Source organism: Cottoperca gobio, chromosome 3 (genome assembly GCF_900634415.1).
Source record: "Cottoperca gobio chromosome 3, fCotGob3.1, whole genome shotgun sequence".
NCBI classification, from domain to species: domain Eukaryota; kingdom Metazoa; phylum Chordata; class Actinopteri; order Perciformes; family Bovichtidae; genus Cottoperca; species Cottoperca gobio.
This window is the reverse complement of record NC_041357.1, coordinates 3,636,997-3,658,855: the sequence shown is the minus strand read 5'-3', so window position 1 is coordinate 3,658,855 and position 21,859 is coordinate 3,636,997. Positions and strand designations below refer to the sequence as shown.

The 21,859-nt window shown below is 40.9% G+C and overlaps 1 protein-coding gene across 4 annotated transcripts in view; it reads left to right on the top strand.

The window, feature by feature from the left end:
• dpy19l3 (dpy-19 like C-mannosyltransferase 3) overlaps window positions 1-21,859 on the top strand; it is a 62,474-nt gene that overhangs the window by 23,563 nt on the left and 17,052 nt on the right. For 3 of the 4 annotated variants that reach the window (XM_029455032.1, XM_029455041.1, XM_029455015.1), the window contains 7 exons: window positions 719-820; window positions 1,339-1,412; window positions 2,644-2,802; window positions 4,601-4,729; window positions 8,677-8,788; window positions 12,801-12,857; window positions 13,180-13,262. In XM_029455032.1, coding sequence (XP_029310892.1) covers window positions 719-820; window positions 1,339-1,412; window positions 2,644-2,802; window positions 4,601-4,729; window positions 8,677-8,788; window positions 12,801-12,857; window positions 13,180-13,262 — 716 coding nt within the window. The remainder of the gene's footprint in view (window positions 1-718; window positions 821-1,338; window positions 1,413-2,643; window positions 2,803-4,600; window positions 4,730-8,676; window positions 8,789-12,800; window positions 12,858-13,179; window positions 13,263-21,859) is intronic. The other variant, XM_029455024.1, reaches the window with a different exon arrangement.

Below are 21,859 nucleotides of genomic sequence, written 5' to 3'. Positions count from 1 at the left end.
GTTTGGCCCTGACTTGGACGTTGTCTCGGTGATGCCGTGTGGCAACAAGTCATTCATCAGGATAGGGAAATCAACTTTCCAGCCTCCTGCCGACGCTGCTACCTGGCCGGTCGAGGAAAAGGTGGAGAAGATGGTCACCAGCTATGATCCCGACTATGTGGAGAAGCAAGACCGTCTCTGCTTCCACCATCTCTCCATCAGAAGACGCAGAAGTGTGGAGGAGTTCAATGCGTTAGATGGTGAGCTGGGCGGCCTCTGTGCCCGCGTCAGTTTCCAGCGAGATGTTGGGAGCTGTGCTGTCGCTTGTTTTGCCGAGACTTTGCTGTATCCTGGAACACCACACCGCGGCGTTCAACCGAGTGTGTGCCGATCCGGTGGCCACATTCTACTTTATGATGAATTATTGGTATAAATGGCATTAGAATTGATTGATCGGTTGAACTTTGTAGACTTAAGACTCATTTGTGAAAAAGAATTACCCTCCTCTGGGTTTGAATCTATATAGTGGCTTATCAGTGTTTGAAATATGGATTTTATTATCTGAAAAATGACAGTGTTGGCATTTAACGTGTAGATTAACAGAGGAAATGTACCGAACACAGGGTGTGTTTGAGTGAAGGTGTTTGTGTTTGTATGCTTTCCTCAAATTTTTTAATGTGCTGCTCTGAGAATATAAAATATGTATTGACTAATCTGTCGTTGTTGTCTGCTCCTGCAGTCTGGTCTGAAGACAGGGAGCCTGCTGGTTCGTCTGGGAAAACTGCTTCTCCACAGCATCATGGTTCTCCTCCTCACCGTCACCATCAACTACCTGGCCAAGGTGCTTCTCCTCTTCTCTTGTTCTCTGACCCTCTCATTTCTCTCTTACGGAAGCCCTGGTAGGCAAACAAAAATGTGTTTATGACCTGAGAAGAGGTGAAAAAACGGTTTTGCCAGGATAAACCAGTCTCACTTGAGGGCTTCCGTACTTTCACTCCCTTCCTCCGCTTCCTTTCCTGAGTTCCTGCTGCTACACCATCCCTTACCCCCCTCCCCCCCACATACACACACTACTGCAGCCCTCCTCTCCTATTTATGTATCTAAAGCTCGTAGGTATGATGTAAGCTCACCATCTGATCTAAGTGTGGTTTATTTAACTCATTTATACATCTCAGCATGTTGATCTTTAGCTTTGACAAGAAGACCTTATGTGTGTGTGTGTGTGTGTGTGTGTGTGTGTGTGTGTGTGTGTGTGTGTGTGTGTGTGTGTGTGTGTGTGTGTGTGTGTGTGTGTGTGTGTGTGTGTGTGTGTGTGTGTGTGTGTGTGTGTGTGTGTGTGTGTGTGTGTGTGTTTACAGAAAGCACTTCAGCTCAGATCAGACGAACACATCTTTAAATTCATCAAGTCAAAGTTTGCCTTGGGGCCGACGAGGTATGAACACACACTCGTAGATGTCTACATACAGTACACACGCAAATGTAGATTCACATGCTTCTCTTCTCCAACACAGTCTCACTTTACTCTGATAAATCCATATTTTTCCACAAGGACGTGCTCACTCTCACTAGTGATGCAGCTTGGCTGTATTATCCACTAAGCACCAGTAATGCAGCACCTGGAGTGTTAGTGTGTGTGAATAATAGATGTCGGGGTAACGCCATCAGGCCCCCCATCGATCAGATACTGTGTGTGTGTTGAGCAGCTCAGACACTGGGTAGGCTGCTCCCGGGTGGCAGATAACACAGTTCATAACCCAACGCCACACAACTGGCTCTTTAATTATTCAGGAGGCTGCAAAATGCAATGCTTACTCTCCTCCCCGCTCTATCTCTGCCTCTCCCTGCGTTCCTGTTTTTCTCACTCTCTGAGAGACAGACATATTTTCTCCAACAGCTTTTCTTTTTGAATTCCTTGAGTTTTGAATCTTATTTAGTTATATCAATTCCCAGTTCAATTACTCATCAGCACGGCTGTTTACCAGAAGCAATATTGCCAATGTAACACGGAAAACTAATTTATGCTGTACATTCATGCCATATTGAGAGATAATAGATCCAGTTTATTTTGAAAATATTTGCTCTATAACTACACGTGTGTCTCGCTTTTTTCCAAAAAGATATTCACTTTAATATAATATAAAACTGAAAAGCAGGAATAGAATCTCCATATTTACAATAAACAAATATATATGTATATGTATATATATGTATATGTATATGTATATATATATATATATATATGTATGTATGTATGTATGTATGTATGTATGTATGTATGTATGTATGTATGTATGTATGTATGTATATATGTATTTATGTATGTATGTATATATACATACATACATAAATACATATATACATACATATATGAAGGAAACCTAACCAGGAGAAGCTGAATGCCAAACTCTATCATTGATCCTTAGTAGAACATTGTATATCTTGTGTTTAAGCTTCATCAACAGAATATCCTAAAGATGATCCCGACACACTGATTGATAGACAAGTAATCACCTCAGCACTGAATGCAGACACAAAACAAAAAACATATATCGACTGTTTCAATTGTTAACAAGTTTGTTTGCTCCCTTGTCCCTGTGACATCTTCATTTCTTTTGTGTCCATTTTTCCTTTTCCCTCACTCCCCCCCCCCCACCCTCCGGCAGGGATTTCGATGCCAGTCTGTATCTGTGTGAGGAGGCCTTTGGTCTGCTGCCCTTCGACACACTGGAGCGCCTGGGTGGTACCCTGCTGCTGTACCCCTACATCCTCACACTGCTGCTGCTCAGCGGCATGGTGGCAGTGGCTGCACTGCAGAACCTCAGGTAGGTGATTGCTGGAGGGGGCGTGGGGGAGAAGTGCAACTTTTAAAACTCCTTGCTGTCGCATGAAAAGAGGCATTTGAAAGCTCTGTTGGAGAAGTTTCATGATAAAATACCTATAATGTATAATGCCTACATTTTCTCTTTCTCTTGCTTCCACTCTATTGATGTTAATTATCAAGTGGCAGTTGAGTGATCTCCTCCATCTGTCCTTCTGTCTGTTTCTCTGTTAACTACATAAACTGAAAGCTAATGAGCAGTTTAGTCTGACGTGTGTGGGTGTGGGACAGCTATTGATTTGTTTGGTGACCCTATGACCTTTCTTTATAGCACAACCTTCAGGCCACACATTGGCTACAACTACAGTACAATGTTGACCCATAGCAACAGCTTACCAGGACCATTATTATGCTTTGATTAGAGGTTTGCTCTCTATTCAAGTGTCTTTGAGTTTCTAGAAAAGCACTATACAAATCTAATGTATTATTATTATTATTATTATTATTATTATCATTATTATTATTATTATATTATTATTATTATTATTATTATTATTATTATTATTATTATTATTATTATTATTATTATTATCATTATTATTATTATATTATTATTATTATTATTATCATTATTATTATTATTATTATTATTATTATTATTATTATTATTATCATTATTATTATCATTATTATTATCATTATTATTAGTATATCATTATTATTATTATTATTATTATTATTATTATTATTATTATTATTATTATTCGTGGCTTCATCATTGAACTTACTGATGCTTATTAGTTTTAGTCGGCAAAATGAATTACACTTATTTCACATAAGACTTTATCTTATCATTATCTGATCAGAAACACAGGTTGAATGATTAAGACGCAGCTTTGCTCTGAGTCCTGCTGACTGCTCATTAGATTTGCACGCTGCGGGTCAGTGGCACCCACGCGGCGCGTTATGAGAGCCAGCTGCACATATTTCGTCATAGTTTCATCTGGTTGACACATGCATTACCAGCAATGTAGAAGGAAGTACATTTGTACCCGTTTCTGTTTCAGATATTGTGTGCATCAAAGCAATAGCGCAGGTTAGCACCCTGCAGCCACTACTTAGCATTGAATTACAAGTTAGTGGGGCCTTTTTAGGCCATTCGGTTAAAGAACGGGCACATGTAAATCAATGGAGAGTCTCAGCCCTCGCAGAAAGTAAAGGCAGAACCCGGTCACAGTGCTCGTAGACCGTCCCTTTGTCTCCGCCACACATCGCTGCAGATTTAGTAATGGCATTATTGCTTCTGGAAAGCAGAATATTCCACCAGCTGCCTTTCAAAGCTTCATTTGCCTGTGGTGCAAGGTGAGGGGCCGCATTGAAATAATCACATTAGCATATCAACTCGCCCTCTGCTGTTGGATGGCTGGAATACTAACCTCATAGAACAAAGGGCTATTTGCCAATTCTGGAATTAATTTAATTCAGTTTACTCCACCTCACGTAGAAGGACGAGCCAGATTGGATTTGTATTCAAATGGAAGCCGGTGTCCGTCTGATTCGGTGCGGGAGGCCAAGTTGTGGGAGTGACATCATTGCCCTCGAGCCTTTCTCTGTTTGTCTGCGTGCTGCCTCCTGCAGACACAAACCGGTCGTGGGTGTGTGCATCATTGCATGTCTGCTTGTGCGCAAACAGCTAATGAAATCTGAATAATGTGAATAATATCACTTCCACCCACCTAACCTTCTGCCTCTTCTCAAGCGTCTGACTGTTATGTTTTATGTATCCCTGTTGTCTTTCTCAGCAGACCTAAAGGTTCAGCTGAGGAGAGGAAAGGAGCCGCAGAGGGGCGAGTGCTGGCTATCCGTCCAGATGTGGCCTACAATCTGTTGCATACACTGTTCTATGGCCTCCTGGCTTTCAGCACTATGAGGTGAGCCCATGCACATGCTCATGTACATCCACACACATTGCCATGTGGTCACATTGGTTTCATTCCCAGACAGGGAATCTTCAAATGTACTTTTCCTCTTCATGGCTTAAGTTCTTGATTGCACACACTCGTGAGCAGATGCTGGAATCCTGGAAAGTGCCTCTTGAATGCTTTTGACCAAGTGTCTGAGTGAGCCACTTGCCTTGATAGCCCTTGATCAACCCTCCACAACAATTGGACACTGACATTTAGTTTATGTAAAGCACCCCCCTCCTGTAGCTTCAGCTGGGTGATCAGCTGTTTGAGCGGCGAGTCCGCTACGTTCCATTCAACCCACACTAATAAATGAACAAATAAACAAATGTCAATACTGTTACATCTATTCTCCTTATTAAGAAGGTCAAATACAATCATAAAACACATACAGAAAATATGTAACTCTACTCTACCCCTCCCTCAACCTCTTACTACGGTGCAATGCACACCACTTCTGCGTGTGCCTCGTTACTTGGCTTACTTGATTTAGATATTCGCTGTTTAGTCTAGCAAGCGGTCGACTATGGTCACATAACCTCTGTACTGTACGTAAAGCACCTTTATTAGATAAATAGTAAACCGACACAAAAAGGGGCTCGACAGATGCCAAGGCGTCAAACTGGGTAGCAAAGCTGGGTAGTCCTAAATTACATTGCTGTTTATTCTATCGCACAATATGTCATGTTTGGCCACAAGGGGTCTCTCAATCAAAAGTATGGCGCCTTAATTGCAGTCAGCTTTTCCCGGTTAGGATTCTTTCAGCGTTTATCATTTGGGAGGTTTTTACTGGGAGCCGAATTATCCACAGAGATGTTCTCCGGTGATTAAAACTGTTAAAAACACTGAATAAAGCGGTTTCACGTTAAACTCAGTCAGTGTTTCTCCGACGCTGTTCAGCCGCCGCTAACGTTTGCTCAGCTTGTTTCTCTGATAACTTAAGACGTCCGATGACTAAAATCCTTCATCCGGTTAAATATATAGTTAACAATGACCAAGATCTTAAAAGTGTAATGTAAAAATTTGCCTTAAAACGGAATAAAAAGTCAGTTTATGACAGCTTATGGCAGACACACAAACTCACACAAACACTGCGGCCCATTTCTCTGCTTCACCTAACTGCTTCATCCATAGGTTCCCTCTGTGGAACAGCACCAGCGCTGAGGCTCCATTAGATGCCAGACTCGGGCTGCGGGGCGAGAGGCTTTACTATCGAACAGAAACCTCCTTCTTGGGGTCCACTTTCATATCTAGCCACTTCTTAATTCCCAGAATGTTTCAGCTCTCTGAGCTGGCGGCTTTTACTGCTGCTGTGACATTCTGGCGCTTGACAAATTTGCTCTTATTGGTCACACCAGAACTATGACCACCAACAATATCGGCTGACTGGCCTCAACCTCTGCAAAAGCTCACCTCAATTTTCCACTCAGATTGTTCATCAAAAAAAAGAGACTGCTAAAAACCACCAAGATCTAAAAAGCGTAAAAATGTGGCTTAAAACTGAATAAAAAGTCAATTTATGTCAGCTTCAGGTGGTCAACTACAGCGACCAACTCAAACGTTAGCTTGATTAAAATGATGGATTTCTCTAGATTTGAAAATTGTTGGAAACTCTTGGGATAATGTAAAAACACAACTCAACAAAATATACAACATACAACATTTTAATATGGAAATGTTACATATTATAGTTTTAATTTGTGACCTGATTATTATCAATAATTATTACTCATTTATGTTTCAGAAGCCTCCTCAAAATGTCAATTTCCAAAAGATGTAACATATTATTAAGCAAAAATTGTACATTAGCAAATCTTTGTGGTTTATTGTGGAAGTACACACGACGAAATACAAGCCTCACAAATAATCAAAATATTTCAAAGAGCATTATGAATAGTAAATGTAAAGATTGCTTGTTTCATAGATGAGGTCCATATTCTGTAAATCACTTCAACAATTTCCTATAAAAAATGCAACTAACCTATTCCTGAAATGCTTCGACTACCACACATGTTGTGGTATTCCCCTGTAGTAATCATGGATAATTACACTTTTTGAAGCATCACACTTTTGGATGGATGATAATGGGTTCAAAACAGTAGCAAAAAAAAGCACAACATGCCAAGTTTTAAAAGGCATTGAATTCATTAATCTGAAATAAGTATTAAAATGTCTTAAATCTTTCCATCGTCTACCTCTTATCCGGGGTCGCGTCGCGGGGGCAGCAGCTCCAGTAAGGAACCCCAAACTTCCCTTCTCCGGGCCACATCCTCCAGCTCCGACTGGGGGATCCCGAGGCGTTCCCAGTGAGGAGATATAATCTCTCCACCGAGTCCTGGGTCTTCCCCGGGGTCTCCTCCCAGCTCAAATCTATCTTTCAAAAGTCTGACAAATGCTAAGACAAGGGAAGTTTAAAAGGGACTTTTTAAAAAATAATTTAGCTAATGCCTCTGGCATTAACGTCACATATACCTGGATAGTGGAAACAATTGTGCTTAAAATTGTTCTTGAATTTCATTCCGATTGACATAAAAAGTCTTAAATCTAACTTGCCTTAACCTGTAGGAACCCTGACTGTTAAATAAACTGTAAGCCGCACTTTAATCACATGCTGATATATTTATTTATTTGCTATGTTTATTGACCATTCTGGTCATTTTAGTACTTCATCTATTTGAAATTAAAATGGCTCAGCTTTCATACATTTCAGGCTACATAAGTAGCTACATTGGTTGGCATGTAAATCTACCATGAAGCAGTAAACAAGCCATTTTGTCCTCTGCTTAAAATACTTTAAGCCTCTTAAAAGTCTTCCTCATTTCTCCTAGCATGTTTCCACCTGAGGAGCTCTTTGGGGCTAAGATGCGTCATGAATAACTTTTATCTTAGAGAAATTCTTAGACATTTCTATATGAAGCTTTTTGACCTGATGTACTTGTCAAGTGGCACCAGTTGCTAACATGATCAGTAAATTACTGGGGTTGGGCTCAATTCAAGCCGTAAACACAGGCTGCCATGCTTGACATCCACAATTCATTATTGTGAAAGTTTAATTGCCTTTAACTTCAGGCTCTTTGTGAGGACTGTCAAGAAAATCACGTGACAATTGGAAACTTCACTTCTTTTCCCCGTGTTAAAAGAAACTTGCAATTACTCAGTCAAAAACAAAATGATTATTCTCGTATCAGGTTTATTCATAGCGACATGAAGATGCAGGTTTTGAAAGGGTAATAGATATTGTAGCCAGTAGCTGGGTAAGGCCACTTTGTGCATGTAAATGTTGCACATTGTGTTCTTGAGGTTATCCCAGTTCATGTGGTGGGCAGAATTTGGAGAGGTACTGTACATTTCATATTCATAGTTCATACAATGCATTCCTCTTAGTCAGGAATTAAAGTATTGATTGAATTCACACAAAGGGAGAGCAGTCTAAAAGCCTTTAATAGCAGCAGCCAGGTAGCAGAGAAACTGACATATTTGATTTCAGCACTTCCTCTAAAATGCTGATGAAGAGCGAAAGGCCAAAACGGCAGAAAGCCATTCATGTCTGTCAGGCAGACAGCTCCTCTCTCTCTCTCTCTCTCTCTCTCTCTCTCTCTCTCTCTCTCTCTCTCTCTCTCTCTCTCTCTCTCTCTCTCTCTCTCTCTCTCTCTCTCTCTCTCATGGCTCCATCTCTGTACCTGTATTTCATTCTCAGTCTGCGCTCAGCAGTTCACTCCTCTCCATTTAATCTTTTTCTCATTTGTTTAGAACTCTAGTTCATGTGCATTGAATCAGAAGTTAGATGGCAGAGAACTTTACTAACAGAGAAAATGTATAGTGGAAGTAAGTGAAAATTGATGAGACATTTAAAAAATATGTATTTGTAACAGCCAACACCTGGATATTGCTTCTCTCTCCCACTCTCTACCCAGGATGAAGTACATATGGACCGGCCATATGTGTGCAGTCGCAGCCTACGGTGTGTGTGGGAAGGAGCTGTGGACTCTGCTTCTCAATAATCTCAGCTGCAACAGTAAAGTTCTGGTACGAGCTCACAGCAACTGCGTCACACTTGTTGCTATCGGTTTCTTTTTCTTTTTCTTTGATATAAAAAAAATATGATATTAGGCAAGACATTATTTGTTTCCTGACACACATTTGCTTTTCAAGCTGCACTAATCAATATTACATTACATTTAGCTGACACTTTTGTCCAAAGCGACTTACACTAAGTGCAAACAATCATGAGGATACAACTCCGAACAGCAAGAATCTTGCAAGTACATTAACTTCAAATAGGTGAAATCATTTTAAGTGCAGAACAATAGCTTCAAGTAAGCCAAACCAATTTAGTGCTATATACAGAAATGTATTATTATTTTTTAATGTTTGCCAAGGTGCTGTCAAAACAGGTGAGTTTTCAGTCTGCAACAGAAAGTGTGAATACTTTCTGCTGACCTGACATCAATGAGGAGCTTGTTCCATCATTTTGGAGCCAGGATAGCAAACAGGCGGGTTTTATTTGAGGGGTATCTGTGTCCCCTGTATGTAGAAAGTGCCTGATTCATTCACAGCACGATAGGCCAGCACCAGCGCCTTGAAGCAAACTCAGGCAGCTACTGGTAACCGTTGAAGGAAGCGGAGGAGCGGTGTAGTGTGAGAGAACCTGGGTAGGTTAAAGACCAGTCAGTCTGCTGCATTCTGGATGAGCTGTAGAGGTCAAATGGCACATGTAGGCAGTCAAGCCAGCAGGGAGTTGCAAGTAGTTAAGGTGTGAGATGACAAGAGCCTGGGCCAGAACCTGTGTCGCCTTCTGGGTTAGTAAGGGACGTATCCTCCTGATGTTGTACAGAGTGTGTCTGCAAGAGAGGGTTGTTGCAGCGATGCTGACACTAGTGTCACACCCTGATCCCTTGCAGTCCGAGTTCGGGAAACAACAGAGGTGCCAATGTTGATGGTAAAGTCTTGGATGGGAGAGACCTTCACTGGAAGGAAAAGCAGTTTGGTCTTGTCGAGGTTAAGTTAAGTTTTTGGTGTTCAGACATCAACTGAGAGATATCAGCCAGGTGAGTTGACAAGGGTCCGACAGAGCCCCTCTCCAAGTTACCATGTAGGTGTGGTCCTTTAGGTAGGATTCGAGCAAGGACAGAGCAGAGCCTGAGATTCCCAGTTCTTGGAGGATGTAGAGGAGGATCTGGTGGTTCACGGTGTCAAACGCAGCAGAAAGGTCCAGAAGGATGACAACAGAGGAGAGGGAGGCTGTTCAAGCAGCATGAAGTTACTCAGTGACAGCGAGGAGGGAAGTCTCAGTTGAGTGGCCTGCCTTGAAATCAGATTGGTGCGAATCAAGAAAGGTTGTTATGGTGAAGGTAAGACGAGAGTTGATTGAAGACCGTACACTCAAGTATTTTGGAAAGAAATGGGAGAAGAGAGACAGGTCTGTAGCTGTTCACTTCAGAAGGGTCAAGTGTGGGTTTCTCTAGGAGAGGGTTCACTCCTGCCTCTTTAAGAGTGTTTGGAAAGCAACCAGTTGTTTAGGTAGTGTTGATGAGATGGGTGAGAAAAGGAAGGAGGTCGGGAGCGATAGACCGGAGAAGATGAGAGGGGATAGGGTCCAAAGGGCAGGTGGTAGGGCGAGCAGAGGTAACAAGGGTTAGAACTTCATTCAGAGAGAGTGGGCAGAAAGAAGTTAGAGATGTGATGTGGATGGTGAACAGTCAATGTCAGTCGATGAGTTGGAAAATTAATAGCATATGTCTTTTTTGTCTTTTTTACGAAGTAGTTGACAAAGTGGCATGGTAGAAGCGGAGAAGGAGGTGGAGGACTAGGGGGATCAAGGAAGATCAAGGAGGGTATAGAATATATAACAATATGTTTTCTATTATCAAAATATCAAAGTAGTTGTTTGTAAGGTGAAATATGCTGCTGGTAATGAGTAGCATCACCTGACAGCAGTCAGCTCTACAAAGCATTTAGCCCAGGGGTCACCAACCTAACCCTAACCACGTTGGCTACCCCTGATTTAGCCACTTTGATCTCATTGGTTTGGGACTAATTGCATAAACATGAAGAATGTTACAAAAAAGCTTTTGCAGTGTTATGACATATTGTTCTGGGCGATATTGCTTATAAATAATATCTCCATACTTTTAGGCTACGCTGCGACCTATATCTCGATATTTTCATATTCTCTCTAAAACAATAGAACCCTTTGATGCGTATGATCACACCAGCATGATCATTCTAGTTCTACTTGGAAATGTATTCCTTTTTTATTAAGTTTGACTAATTATTCACACAATTGAAATATAATTAGATTATATATATATATATATATATATATATAAAGTATAAATGTTTCTCTTAAATACAGTTTGCAGGCGGTAGTTTAAAAAAATACATTTCATTATTTAATACTCATTCATTTAGTTTCATTTATTTATTGGAAGACTGACTGACTTATTGATTGAATGTGAAATTGCCTATTTTTAATTGCTTTTCTTTTGAAGTCATGAATGCCTATGTACATATAAATATATACGCGTACGGCAGAACAGCACGGGGGCTAGTTTGACCGTCTTTTCCGACCTCAACGCGTATAAACTCGCTTCAAGTCTTTCGCACTCTCCAATCCTCTCTTCTCTTCCTGTTCCCTGCTTCACTTCAGGTATAAAAACACGGCCCATACGCACATCCACGCTCGACTCTCGCCCAAGAGAGTGTGTCTCTGAGACGGAGAGAGCCGCGAGAGGAGTGAAACGCTAAAGAGAGTCTCAGTGTTCAATACTGGATGTTTGAGATATAGTCATTTAATCGATCCTATGTAGAAAAAAACCGCAATACATAAAGTATGTTAGATATATGGCCCAACCCTAGCCACAAACACTTTCACATCAACCGCAGTACTGTGCTGCCGACCCCTGGGTGACCACTGAAGCATTCGTTTTGTTAAAGTACACCTTGTACAAATGTTTTTGAGCAAGTGGAAAGAGCTTGTTCACTAGATCCCCTCTGCTCAGGGGATTGGATTGAACAGCCTTCCAGTCAGAGACAAGCTTTTCTAAGCCTCATTTCAGACACTTTCCAAGTGCATAGCTCGGCCAACTATGTTTTCAGTCCCCCTGATCCAGTCGGGGAATCTGTTACTGAAAAATCATTACATAATAACTCAGGCTGGGTATCATTTGTTTCAGCACAAACACCATGTTTCAATATCGATACTTTTTCTCACTTAGTTTCAGGAATATACACGTTAAATTATAAAACCCTTCTTTTATTGAACAAAATGACACTTTAGAGAATCAGTGTGTTAACAGAAGCATCCTAAATAATGTGCAGACTCAAATAAGTTCTGCTTTCAATCAGGAAATATTTTATCAAAGAACAAGTCAAGTTTATTTATAGAGCACTTTTCATACGACAAGCGGAGACTCAATGTGCTTCAAAAAAAAGAGAGGCAAAGCTCATACATGACAAAAACATATAAGATAAGAAGGTATTATATATAAGAAACATACAGATGAGACAGTATTACAATAAAAATGAACAAGATAAGGAAATATAATTTTTACTATGAAAAAAGGAATAATAATAATGCTGGTTCTAAATGAAGAGTTTTCCCATTCAAGCCCACCCTTTAAACCTAATGAAAGCTTAACTAAAAGAAGACACTGTTGTAGCAGCTGACTGAAGGCACCAGGCTGATTTAGAATGTGTAAGAATCATGCTCACTCTTGAAAGATGTCTTAATCCTATTCTATCACATAACTGTGAACCTTTACCTACCCAGTTGCATTTGAATCCTCAGCCTCGACTCTGCTCTGGTGATAACAGTGTCAGTGAGGCCACTAGGTGTCAGTGTGGTCACAACATGACAGCAGCATTGGATCAGATAAGAAATTATTCTTGTGAGCAATGCTGCTCTGTGTGTCGGTTATCTCTGTGTTATCTCGCTCTGTGCTCGTCTTCATTTTGAGCTATATCTCTGTCTGACTCTGACTTTCACCATTCAATTCTTTCATTTCATTATAGCTGTTTTCTCTCTCTCATTTTGCAGTTAAGGCTTGTCAGATATGCGGTCCCGCTGGTGGTGATCGGTTGCCTGTATTACAAGGTATGCCATTTTCTTGGAGGTTTATGTTCATCACTGTATAGTTGGTCTCATTACGAAGCCGTTTCTAGAAATTGAACTGCGCAACAATATGAGAATAGAAAAAAACCCTGAAATGTACGGAAGAAAATGATAGTCAGCAATTAGATCGTAACAGGACGGTGAAATAATTGCTTTCCTATTTTTTATTTTGCAGTGGTAAGAGTCTAAATGGCTGTCACATACACATGTTATATTCAGATAGATTTATCACTAGGTTTTCCTTACGGCCCTAATGTTCGCGAACGCAGGGTTTTCCATCACTTGTCTGTCCGTTTCCCTCTAGTTCTGGCCTAAGCTGATGGAGGAGCTATCCGAACTGAGGGAGTTTCATGATCCAGACACTGTGGAGCTCATGACCTGGATTAGGTACACGCACACACGCTCACAAATCCGAAGCACACATCACATTGAAGCAAATCTGATTAGCTTGTTTCCGCAGATCAAGTTTCACTTTGCCTGATGTCCTTGATCAGTCTGTGTGTGTGCTTGTGTGCGCGTATGTGTGTGTGTACATGTGTATTGGCGCTTGTTTGCGGGGGAGTCTGGCCGATGAGTGATGAGAGCCGATGGGCCCCAATGAATAAGACTTGGGGGTTCTGGATTGGACCCAGCTGTTGGCAGAGATGCACCCACCTCAGGGTCTCCGTGGCCGGGCTTTCCATCAACAGCATCACCATGATGGAATCAGAGATTTGGAATGGCTCCGTACTGTGGCTGCTGTGTGTGTGTGTGTGTGTTTTTGTGTTTGCATCTGTTTGGCTCAGCAGTCTATATTGAATACCATGTAACTTTGTACCCACACAGTCTGCACTCTCATACTTCTTATCACTTTTCTCTGAAAAAACTTCAAGTTCAACTTTATTGTCATGTTTATTAAAATACAATGAAATGCTTTTGCTTAAGGGCACTCTCTGCCTTACACAAGGGCACGCATCCCCACACAACAACAAAAGAAGAACAATTACACACAATATATACAGTGCATACAACATACATTACAGGTGCTGAGTGCCTGTGGAAAGAGGCTGTTACTGAGACGGCTGGTGTGTCATTCAATGCTTGAACATGAGCGGGTGTCCTTAATGTTGTTTTGGGCTTTCCTTTAGCAGCGAATGGTGTAAATGGTATGAAGTTATGTTAGTTCTGTGCCAATGATGGATGATATCCAGCCTGTCAGAACACTCTCAATGGAACAGCGATGAAAATTCACTCCAGTGTTGTTGCTCGTACTGAACTTCTCGAGACGTCTCAGAGAGCACAGTCTTTGTTGTGCTTTCTTGAGGAGGCAGTTGGTGTTGAACCAGATAGTTAGATCTTCCACTTCTCCTATCAGGGTTCCCACGGATCCTTAGAAAGACTGAGGCATTGAATTCATGTCTTCAATCAATCAAAAGTTTTAAAAATGGTGAGACATGGGAAGTTGGATTTTGTGAATCGTTATTTGTTTTTTACATTTTCGCAATTTAAAATCTCAAAATAATTGGTAACATTAAACAATTTAAACAATGAACTTCATGCAGCATTAACATCACAGGATAGTGGGAGCAAGTACAATCATATGTTGTTTGCGGACGGGATATTCCTCTGGTGTTGTATTTCTTTTTAACATGTAGATCATCTCACTTTATTCACTGGATCAAACTCATATTTGATATTTGAAAACAATTAATAATAAAAATACATGCTTACTTATACAAGTAAAACAAATATGAAATATTAATCACAAAAAAGAAAGAACTTATTTTATACACTGTAATGTAGTTCTGTGTACCTCAGTGTGAATCCTTCGTTAAGCAGGGAGGAGTACGGCAGCTCTCTGGGAACGACGCTGCTTGAATGTGTGTTAAGTAAAGCGCAGCAAAAGAAGGATCTTCCAATTATTGTCCTCCAAGCGTTTGCGAGAGATTTACGTCATTTCAGAAATCAATGAGAATGTGGTAAATGTTTTTGTTCTACTAGCATGTTTTTGCTGTGGATGCAAGTGCTGTACTTAAGTGCAACCTGCTCTGTGCAGTATAAGGGAAGGCGTAGATTGTGCAGGTTTATGTATATGTGGAAGCCGAGCATAGATTGGAAGCCTTTTGTGAATGTTTGCCTTTATGCACTTAGAGTGCTCAGTCCTACACGCAGGAGCATTCATGTCCCAAAACAGCCTGAACCACGGTGAGCCAATACGTCTTCCATCTGAAACAAATGATTTGTAACTTTGCTGATTGCTATTATTTTGAACTAAAGTGAAAAAGTCCTCCAAGTTTCACTGTTTCCATGTTTTTCTTCTTGTTGTTCTTGTCGGAATTGAATCTTTTTTGAGACAAGATTTTGGTGATTGGCCGTAACTCTATTAAAACAAAATGCTAATTAGAAGCCGTTAGGATTGAGGTCTTTCCCATAGATAATCACTGTAGTTCACTTCTTCACTGAATAAGTCATGATTCAAAGCTCATTATTTCCATCCTATCATCATCAGCATCAGCCTGATGACACTGAGTGGACCAGATGGGACTTTTAAGAAATGGACAATTTTGGTCTAATCCTATTAGGCAGATAGTGGAATGGCTCAGAGAGAGGGAAAGAGAGATGGATAGCGAGGCAGAGGAGGAGAGGTTGGGATTTTGAATGTATTTGTGCGTGTGACATGGGTTCCCTTCCCTCCGGAGCTAATCCCATTAGGCTCTTAGGATTAGGGGCTGCCTAGAGTTACCTTGGTTGGGGCTGAGAGCAGGGCGGAGCGCTAAGCTTCTTGCTGCTGCGCTAATTACATTCCATATGAAAGTGTTAAGATGGGGAAGGGGGTTCATGTTACGTTGCATATTCCAGCTGAGGCCGAGGCTATTTAGTTTTACACGGACATATGATGGGAGATTCTCAAACTGTGGTTTAATGAGGGGAAGAACAAAGATACATACATGCTGTACATTTCTGGGCCGGCTAGCATCTTCATGTAAAGCTGTCAGGGACTAATTGTGTTAATTCTGACTGCAGGGGATGTGCTGCATGTATGAATCATGTACGAATGTCGTTGAAACCAGAAGAAAAATACACATGCACGGCGATCTTTATCTGTTTGTTTGTTTTTGTTTAAGTGTAACAAGGATAAAAGGTTCAGAAAAGTCCTTCTGTTTTACCAAATTCTTAGTTCTACAAAGACTATCTAAAATCAGTGTCAGGATTAGGAAAGGATAAAGATTTTGGATTAAGAGATGATATTAGGATTAGATTAGAGGTAAGAAGAGCTAATAACAGATGTCCTAGGCCCTCATGAGTATAGAAATATGTGTGTTTAGACCGGTTAATGAGGGGTTTATCATAACTCCCAGGGCAGTCAGTCATGACCCAGAACTTCATGGTTTTGAAGAACTAAGGCGTATGCTAACGTGATAACAACCATCTGCACTTTGCACAACCATATTTCACAAGTTTCCACTTGATAAGAGCAGCGGCTCCACAGCTCAGCTGGAGGCTGATACTCCTCTCTAAATGGACAGTCAATAAATCAATAGCAATGCCTGGTCGTTCCACTGCCTCTGAGTTATAGTTGTGAGTGTGCAGTTTTAAAGCCACCAATATCGCTTCTGTCCAACCCATGTGCTCTGCAACTCTGCTTGTTCCATCTTCACCTTTTTTAAATCCAGATTTGCACGATTTTGTTGCAAAAGAAGTGTGGTGTCCATCAACGGCGGCTTATAAAAAAAAAAGAAGTGCTGATTAGCAGCAGCTTGGCCACCCTGCTCTCTGACATATGAACTGGGTGTCGGGCATGAAGAGTTCAGGGCAGTGCAAGTGTTACATGTGCAGCATAGAGAGGAGCCGCTTAAGTTCAGGCACATGTTTGATATAAACAGCTGCTCCTCAGACTATCAGGGCTCACAGATAACCACAGTCCATACTCAGCTCTGTCATTTCACTGCACACTGCAGTGCACTGCCGGCTGGAGCTGGAATAGGGAGCAAAGCTGATATTTCACAGTACAGATGAGAGGCAGGAGTGGGTTTTATTGGATTTTCAATGTAGCGGCTCAAAAGTTATCATTGGAGTAGGGATGCACCGACATCGGGCCGATACTGACTCATATAGCCGGGTCGGGTATCGGGGACATTGTGGCCGATCTACTGAATTCAGTTCTATGTTTATATACTATATTCATTATGTTCTGAAATTTTAACTCCTGTTTAATTTTTGACCAATTTGTTGTACATTTGAATTGTAATTCCTGATTTTTATTGAAATATTTTTTCGCAAGTTGCTAGTGCGTGATTTATTATCTATTTATTATTTATTATATGCTGAGCATTTTATTGATTCATTGAATATAAAATGTCAGAAAAAAGTAGAAAATGGTCCAAGTCCAAGGTGATTAAATGTTTTGTCAGTTGTGAACCCTAAGATTAAATGCGGACATGAGGTTGCAGCGCTAATTTATTTGTTACATTTTGTTTTACAAAATTAGGAAAGCAATGTTTAAGTATAGCCTGATTTTGCCTTGCTCATGAAAGAATGATCTCAGTCACTTCCACACAGCGAGGAAGAGTTGGAGGGTATTCGTAAGATGTGTTTGGCATTCATTGGCACAGAAAGTTTGACACTATATAGAAATATAGTTACACAATATCTTGCCTCTCTTTTTTCCCTCCCATCTAACATACACAGTTCAACAAGTACAGAGATCATTTGATAATACCATCTCGTGAGAATCTGCCTCTCGTAGCCTGAGTTAATATTTTTCTTGTATTTTCCTACCCTGCCCTACCGCTCCTCTTCTGGGTCGAGATATACAGTCTGTGGTCGAGAATTATGAAGGCTGCGGTGGAAATAATTAATGAGAGCTTTGACAGAAGTTTTGCTGCAAATTCAGGAGGCTGATCTAGCTGCTCGGCATGGAGACTTATTCAGAGAGAGAACAGGTTCAAGTGAAAAAGTCAGCATATTTGAGTGAAACTTTGTTTATCGCACAAATCCTCGCGCTTAAACACAATAATAATGTGTCAGTGCCTTGTAAAGGAACATTATGACTGTTCCAAAAAGGACATAGACTCAGAGTCCCGACATTGACAAAACGTAGTAAAAGTTTATCAGCCAAGTCCAAAAGATGAATAAATACATTAATGAATATTGTTGGTTAAACAATTCAGGGTTTCTGCCAGTGTTCTGCAAGCGTCTTTTATAAACGTATTATTAAGATGTTTAATAAACTAAAGTAATAACTAGTGCGCAGCTTTCTTCACTAGCAAGTTCGGTTGAGAGACAGAGGGAGAGAGTAAGAGAGGGACAGTAAAGAGAGGGACATAGAGAGAGAGAGAGAGAGAGAGAGAGAGAGAGAGAGAGAGAGAGAGAGAGAGAGAGAGAGAGAGAGAGAGAGAGAGAGAGAGAGAGAGAGAGAGAGAGAGAGAGAGAGAAGAGAGAGAGAGAAAAGAAAGAGTTAGCAATAAGGATTTTATTAAACTGCCAATCTGCCTCCACCAACCACAAATCATCTCCCTTCAGCCTGTACCGTGGTGAGCGATAGCAAGTGTGCAGTCGGTTAAAGGAAGAGAAAGAGTGAGGGAGCGTGTGCGTGTGTGTGTGTGTGTGTGTGCAGTTTATTTGTCGTGAATAAATGCTAGAACTCCTCAACACCACCTGCTGATAAAAGTGAAGCGCTGGTTAACCACTACAGTTCAAGCTTAAGGTGGGATGACTTTTAAGGTGGACCAGCTATTCTCATGCGACAAGCCGCTCGAGTTTTTTGCAGCACTACTTGAAATGTTGGGACACAACTTGCCAAGTTTACGTCATATTACGCAGAAACATGGCGGACAAACGTAAATGTTGGGTTAATTCTACTTTGCGACGTCTATGTTTCCACATTACAACTCAAAGCTCATGAATTTGAGGTCAGACTGGCAACTCTTTTAACTACGTCATCTTGCTGCGCCCTCTCCTTCTGCAAAGTTTTCCGACTGGACAAATAGCGCCACCTACTGCTCGATGAACAACTTCTAAAGTATTTATTCCCATTTTTCTTTTGCCGATTTTCTTAAAACATTTGGATGGAAACCCAGCTACTGTCAGCTAAACACATTGACCGCCAGCTTTCACAGCCCACATTACCTAACCTGAAGCTTTTGTTCTTAATAACACTACAGCACCCAGTGCAGGGAGTGTTATTCATGTATATAGCTGAATACTGCTGTGTCAGTATCAGTAGCTAAAACATTTAAGTAGGCATCCAAACTGTTTTTGGGTTGGTACAATATCATGCTATTTCTGCTTTCTGCCTTTACTGACAGGACGGTCATCACTAAAACCATAAATAATGCTGATTCTAAGTGTTTGTTCAAATGACTAATGCTGTCATTGTTCTGGCGTGGACTGTCTCAATTGTTCATCCTGTCTGGATAAAGGTTAAGCTCCTAACTCACATTAGGTCCCTAGATAATTCTAGTGCAAATAGAGCTCATCACTCTCTCTCTAGATCTGTCTTATTGTGTCCATTTGTCTGTCTAATTAAAACAAATGACCTTATCCACTCCTGCTAACATGTGTCACTATTCATCCGTATATCAATACTTCTGTATAAATACATTTTTCTGCTTCCTCTGTGAAACTGTATCCTCACTGTTGTTTTACATCTTCTGCTCGTGCTTTGACACACTCGATCTCTTGCTCCCTCCATTGTCTTCCTGTCATCCTGCTCCTTGTCCTGTTTTAAATCGTCTAAATTAACAGCATTTTGCCTCATCCTTAAATGGTGAAAGTGCAGCTCTGTAATCTGTGTGTGTGTGTGTGTGTGTGTGTGTGTGTGTGTGTGTGTGTGTGTGTCTTCCATGGCATACTAACTCATCCAGATAGTCAGAGGGAGAGTGTCCTTGAATGAACTACACACCTCTCAATCAGAAGTGAGACTTCAGTAGAAGATCTACGGCCTGGCACATTTATAAGAACTCTCAAAATCACTTCCTCAATCTCACCATTAGTCGTTATCATAATTTCCTCTCAGTACCATTTAACTCTGCGTGGGGTTCTGTGTCTGCGGGTGGTTGGAGTGCTTTCTCAACTCTTTGCAGGAGGAAGTGACTAAAATAATGATCACAAAGACCACGCAGCTCCTTGGAGATGTTGCATTACCCTTTTATTCCTGCACACCCACACATGTTGTTTATACACTGAATGGGTCAAGTTGGGTAAAGCTGGTCTGGGTTATGTTAGGTCACCAAACATCATGTATAAGACCAGCACTAAACAACGTTTTTCATTTGGACATAGTCACTGTGACGTCACCCATTGGTTTGTGGACTATGGTTTTAAAGCCTCGAGTTTTGCATTTTTGCTGTCGCCAACTTGTTTTTTTGGAGCCAGAAGTGACACGAGAGGGTGGCCAAAATGTTATTCAACATTATTTATTCAATGAACTTTCATGTAGTGAAAACAAACTGTGAAAGGGTTAAAGTTATAAGATAAAAACATAGACAACACATAAACCGGACAACACCGTGATGAAGCATACCCTGCTTAATCGTCAATTTTACGCTAAATGGCACCATATTTTATAAAAATTCTGTATTGAGGAAGACTTGAAACTAGTCACTGACACCATACATTAATTAGGAAAATGTTTACTGGTGTAATAAAACAGGAGAAAGTAGGGTCATTTGCTCATAGACTTCTATACAATCAGACTTTTTGCAACCAGTGGAGTCGCCCCCTGCTAGGTCATTAGAGATCATTCTGTTTTTAAAGCACTTCCACATTGGTTTCAGACCCGGACGTTGGCGCTTGGTGATAAGTTCCTGAAGGCAAATGCTGGCACAACCCTGACAAGAGCCTTTGCAGTCGAAAATCACAAATCTCCATAGCAACATAATATGTAGATGAGGGTATGCGATCAGTATTGTTGAACAGTAAGTAAGAGTACAACAGGTATTCAGATTTCCTGCATATAGAGGTCACATTATATCCATCCATCGTCTACCTCTTATCCGGGATCGGGTTGCGGGGGCAGCAGCTCCAGTAAGGAACCCCAATCTTCCCTTCTCCGGGCCACATCCTCCAGCTCCGACTGGGGGATCCTGAGGCGTTCCCAGGCAGTGAGGAGATATAATCTCTCCACCGAGTCCTGGGTCTTCCCCGGGGTCTCCTCCCAGCTGGACGTGCCTGGAACACCTCCCTAGGGAGGCGCCCAGGTGGCATCCTTACTAGATGCCCGAACCACCTCAACTGGCTCCTTTCAACGTTCATGGATAGTGAAGAAGTTACATGCTTTATTTTAATATAATGCAATTTACCTGTTTTCTTACCCAGTCTATAGTTTACAACAGGTATTCAGATTTCCTGCATATAGAGGTCACATTATATGCAAACAGCAATAAGAGGAAAATAAGAAAATCCCATGTGGTATTCATCAAACGTGCGGCAAATCTGTTCTTACCCACCTGTGTATGTTAATTAATTGCGTGTGATCTCAAATTGGATGCCCTATTTGGCAATTTTCAACTAGCAGTAAATGCCCCAGTAAACCCATATAAGGGCAGCAGACTTACAGTAAGTGCTGTGAGCACACCACAACCAACAAGCCACTGACATTTGACAGGTAATGTTAAACTCAGACAAGAGAAGAAAGGAAAGGAAATGCCACTTAAGGGCACCGAACAGAAAAAAACACTTTTCTTCTAGGTAGATATTGATAGTGCGCTCCACCGCTGAGCGAGTGCACGTCAATCTCTGGTTATTATCTAAATTAAAAGTTGGATTTATCTTCAATTAAAATAGTTAATAATAAAATGATATCATATAATAACACCAATAAGCCACTCAGCAGCACTTTGATCTAATTAGATGTCCCGATACCAGAAATGTATTAGTCCATACCAATACCAGTGAAGTTTTACAATTGTCTATATCAATTTGATACCAGGGTAAAGACAAAACAATAGATTCTATGTCCTGGAACATAAATTCCTTTACTACCGTTTGCATGCTGGTTTATG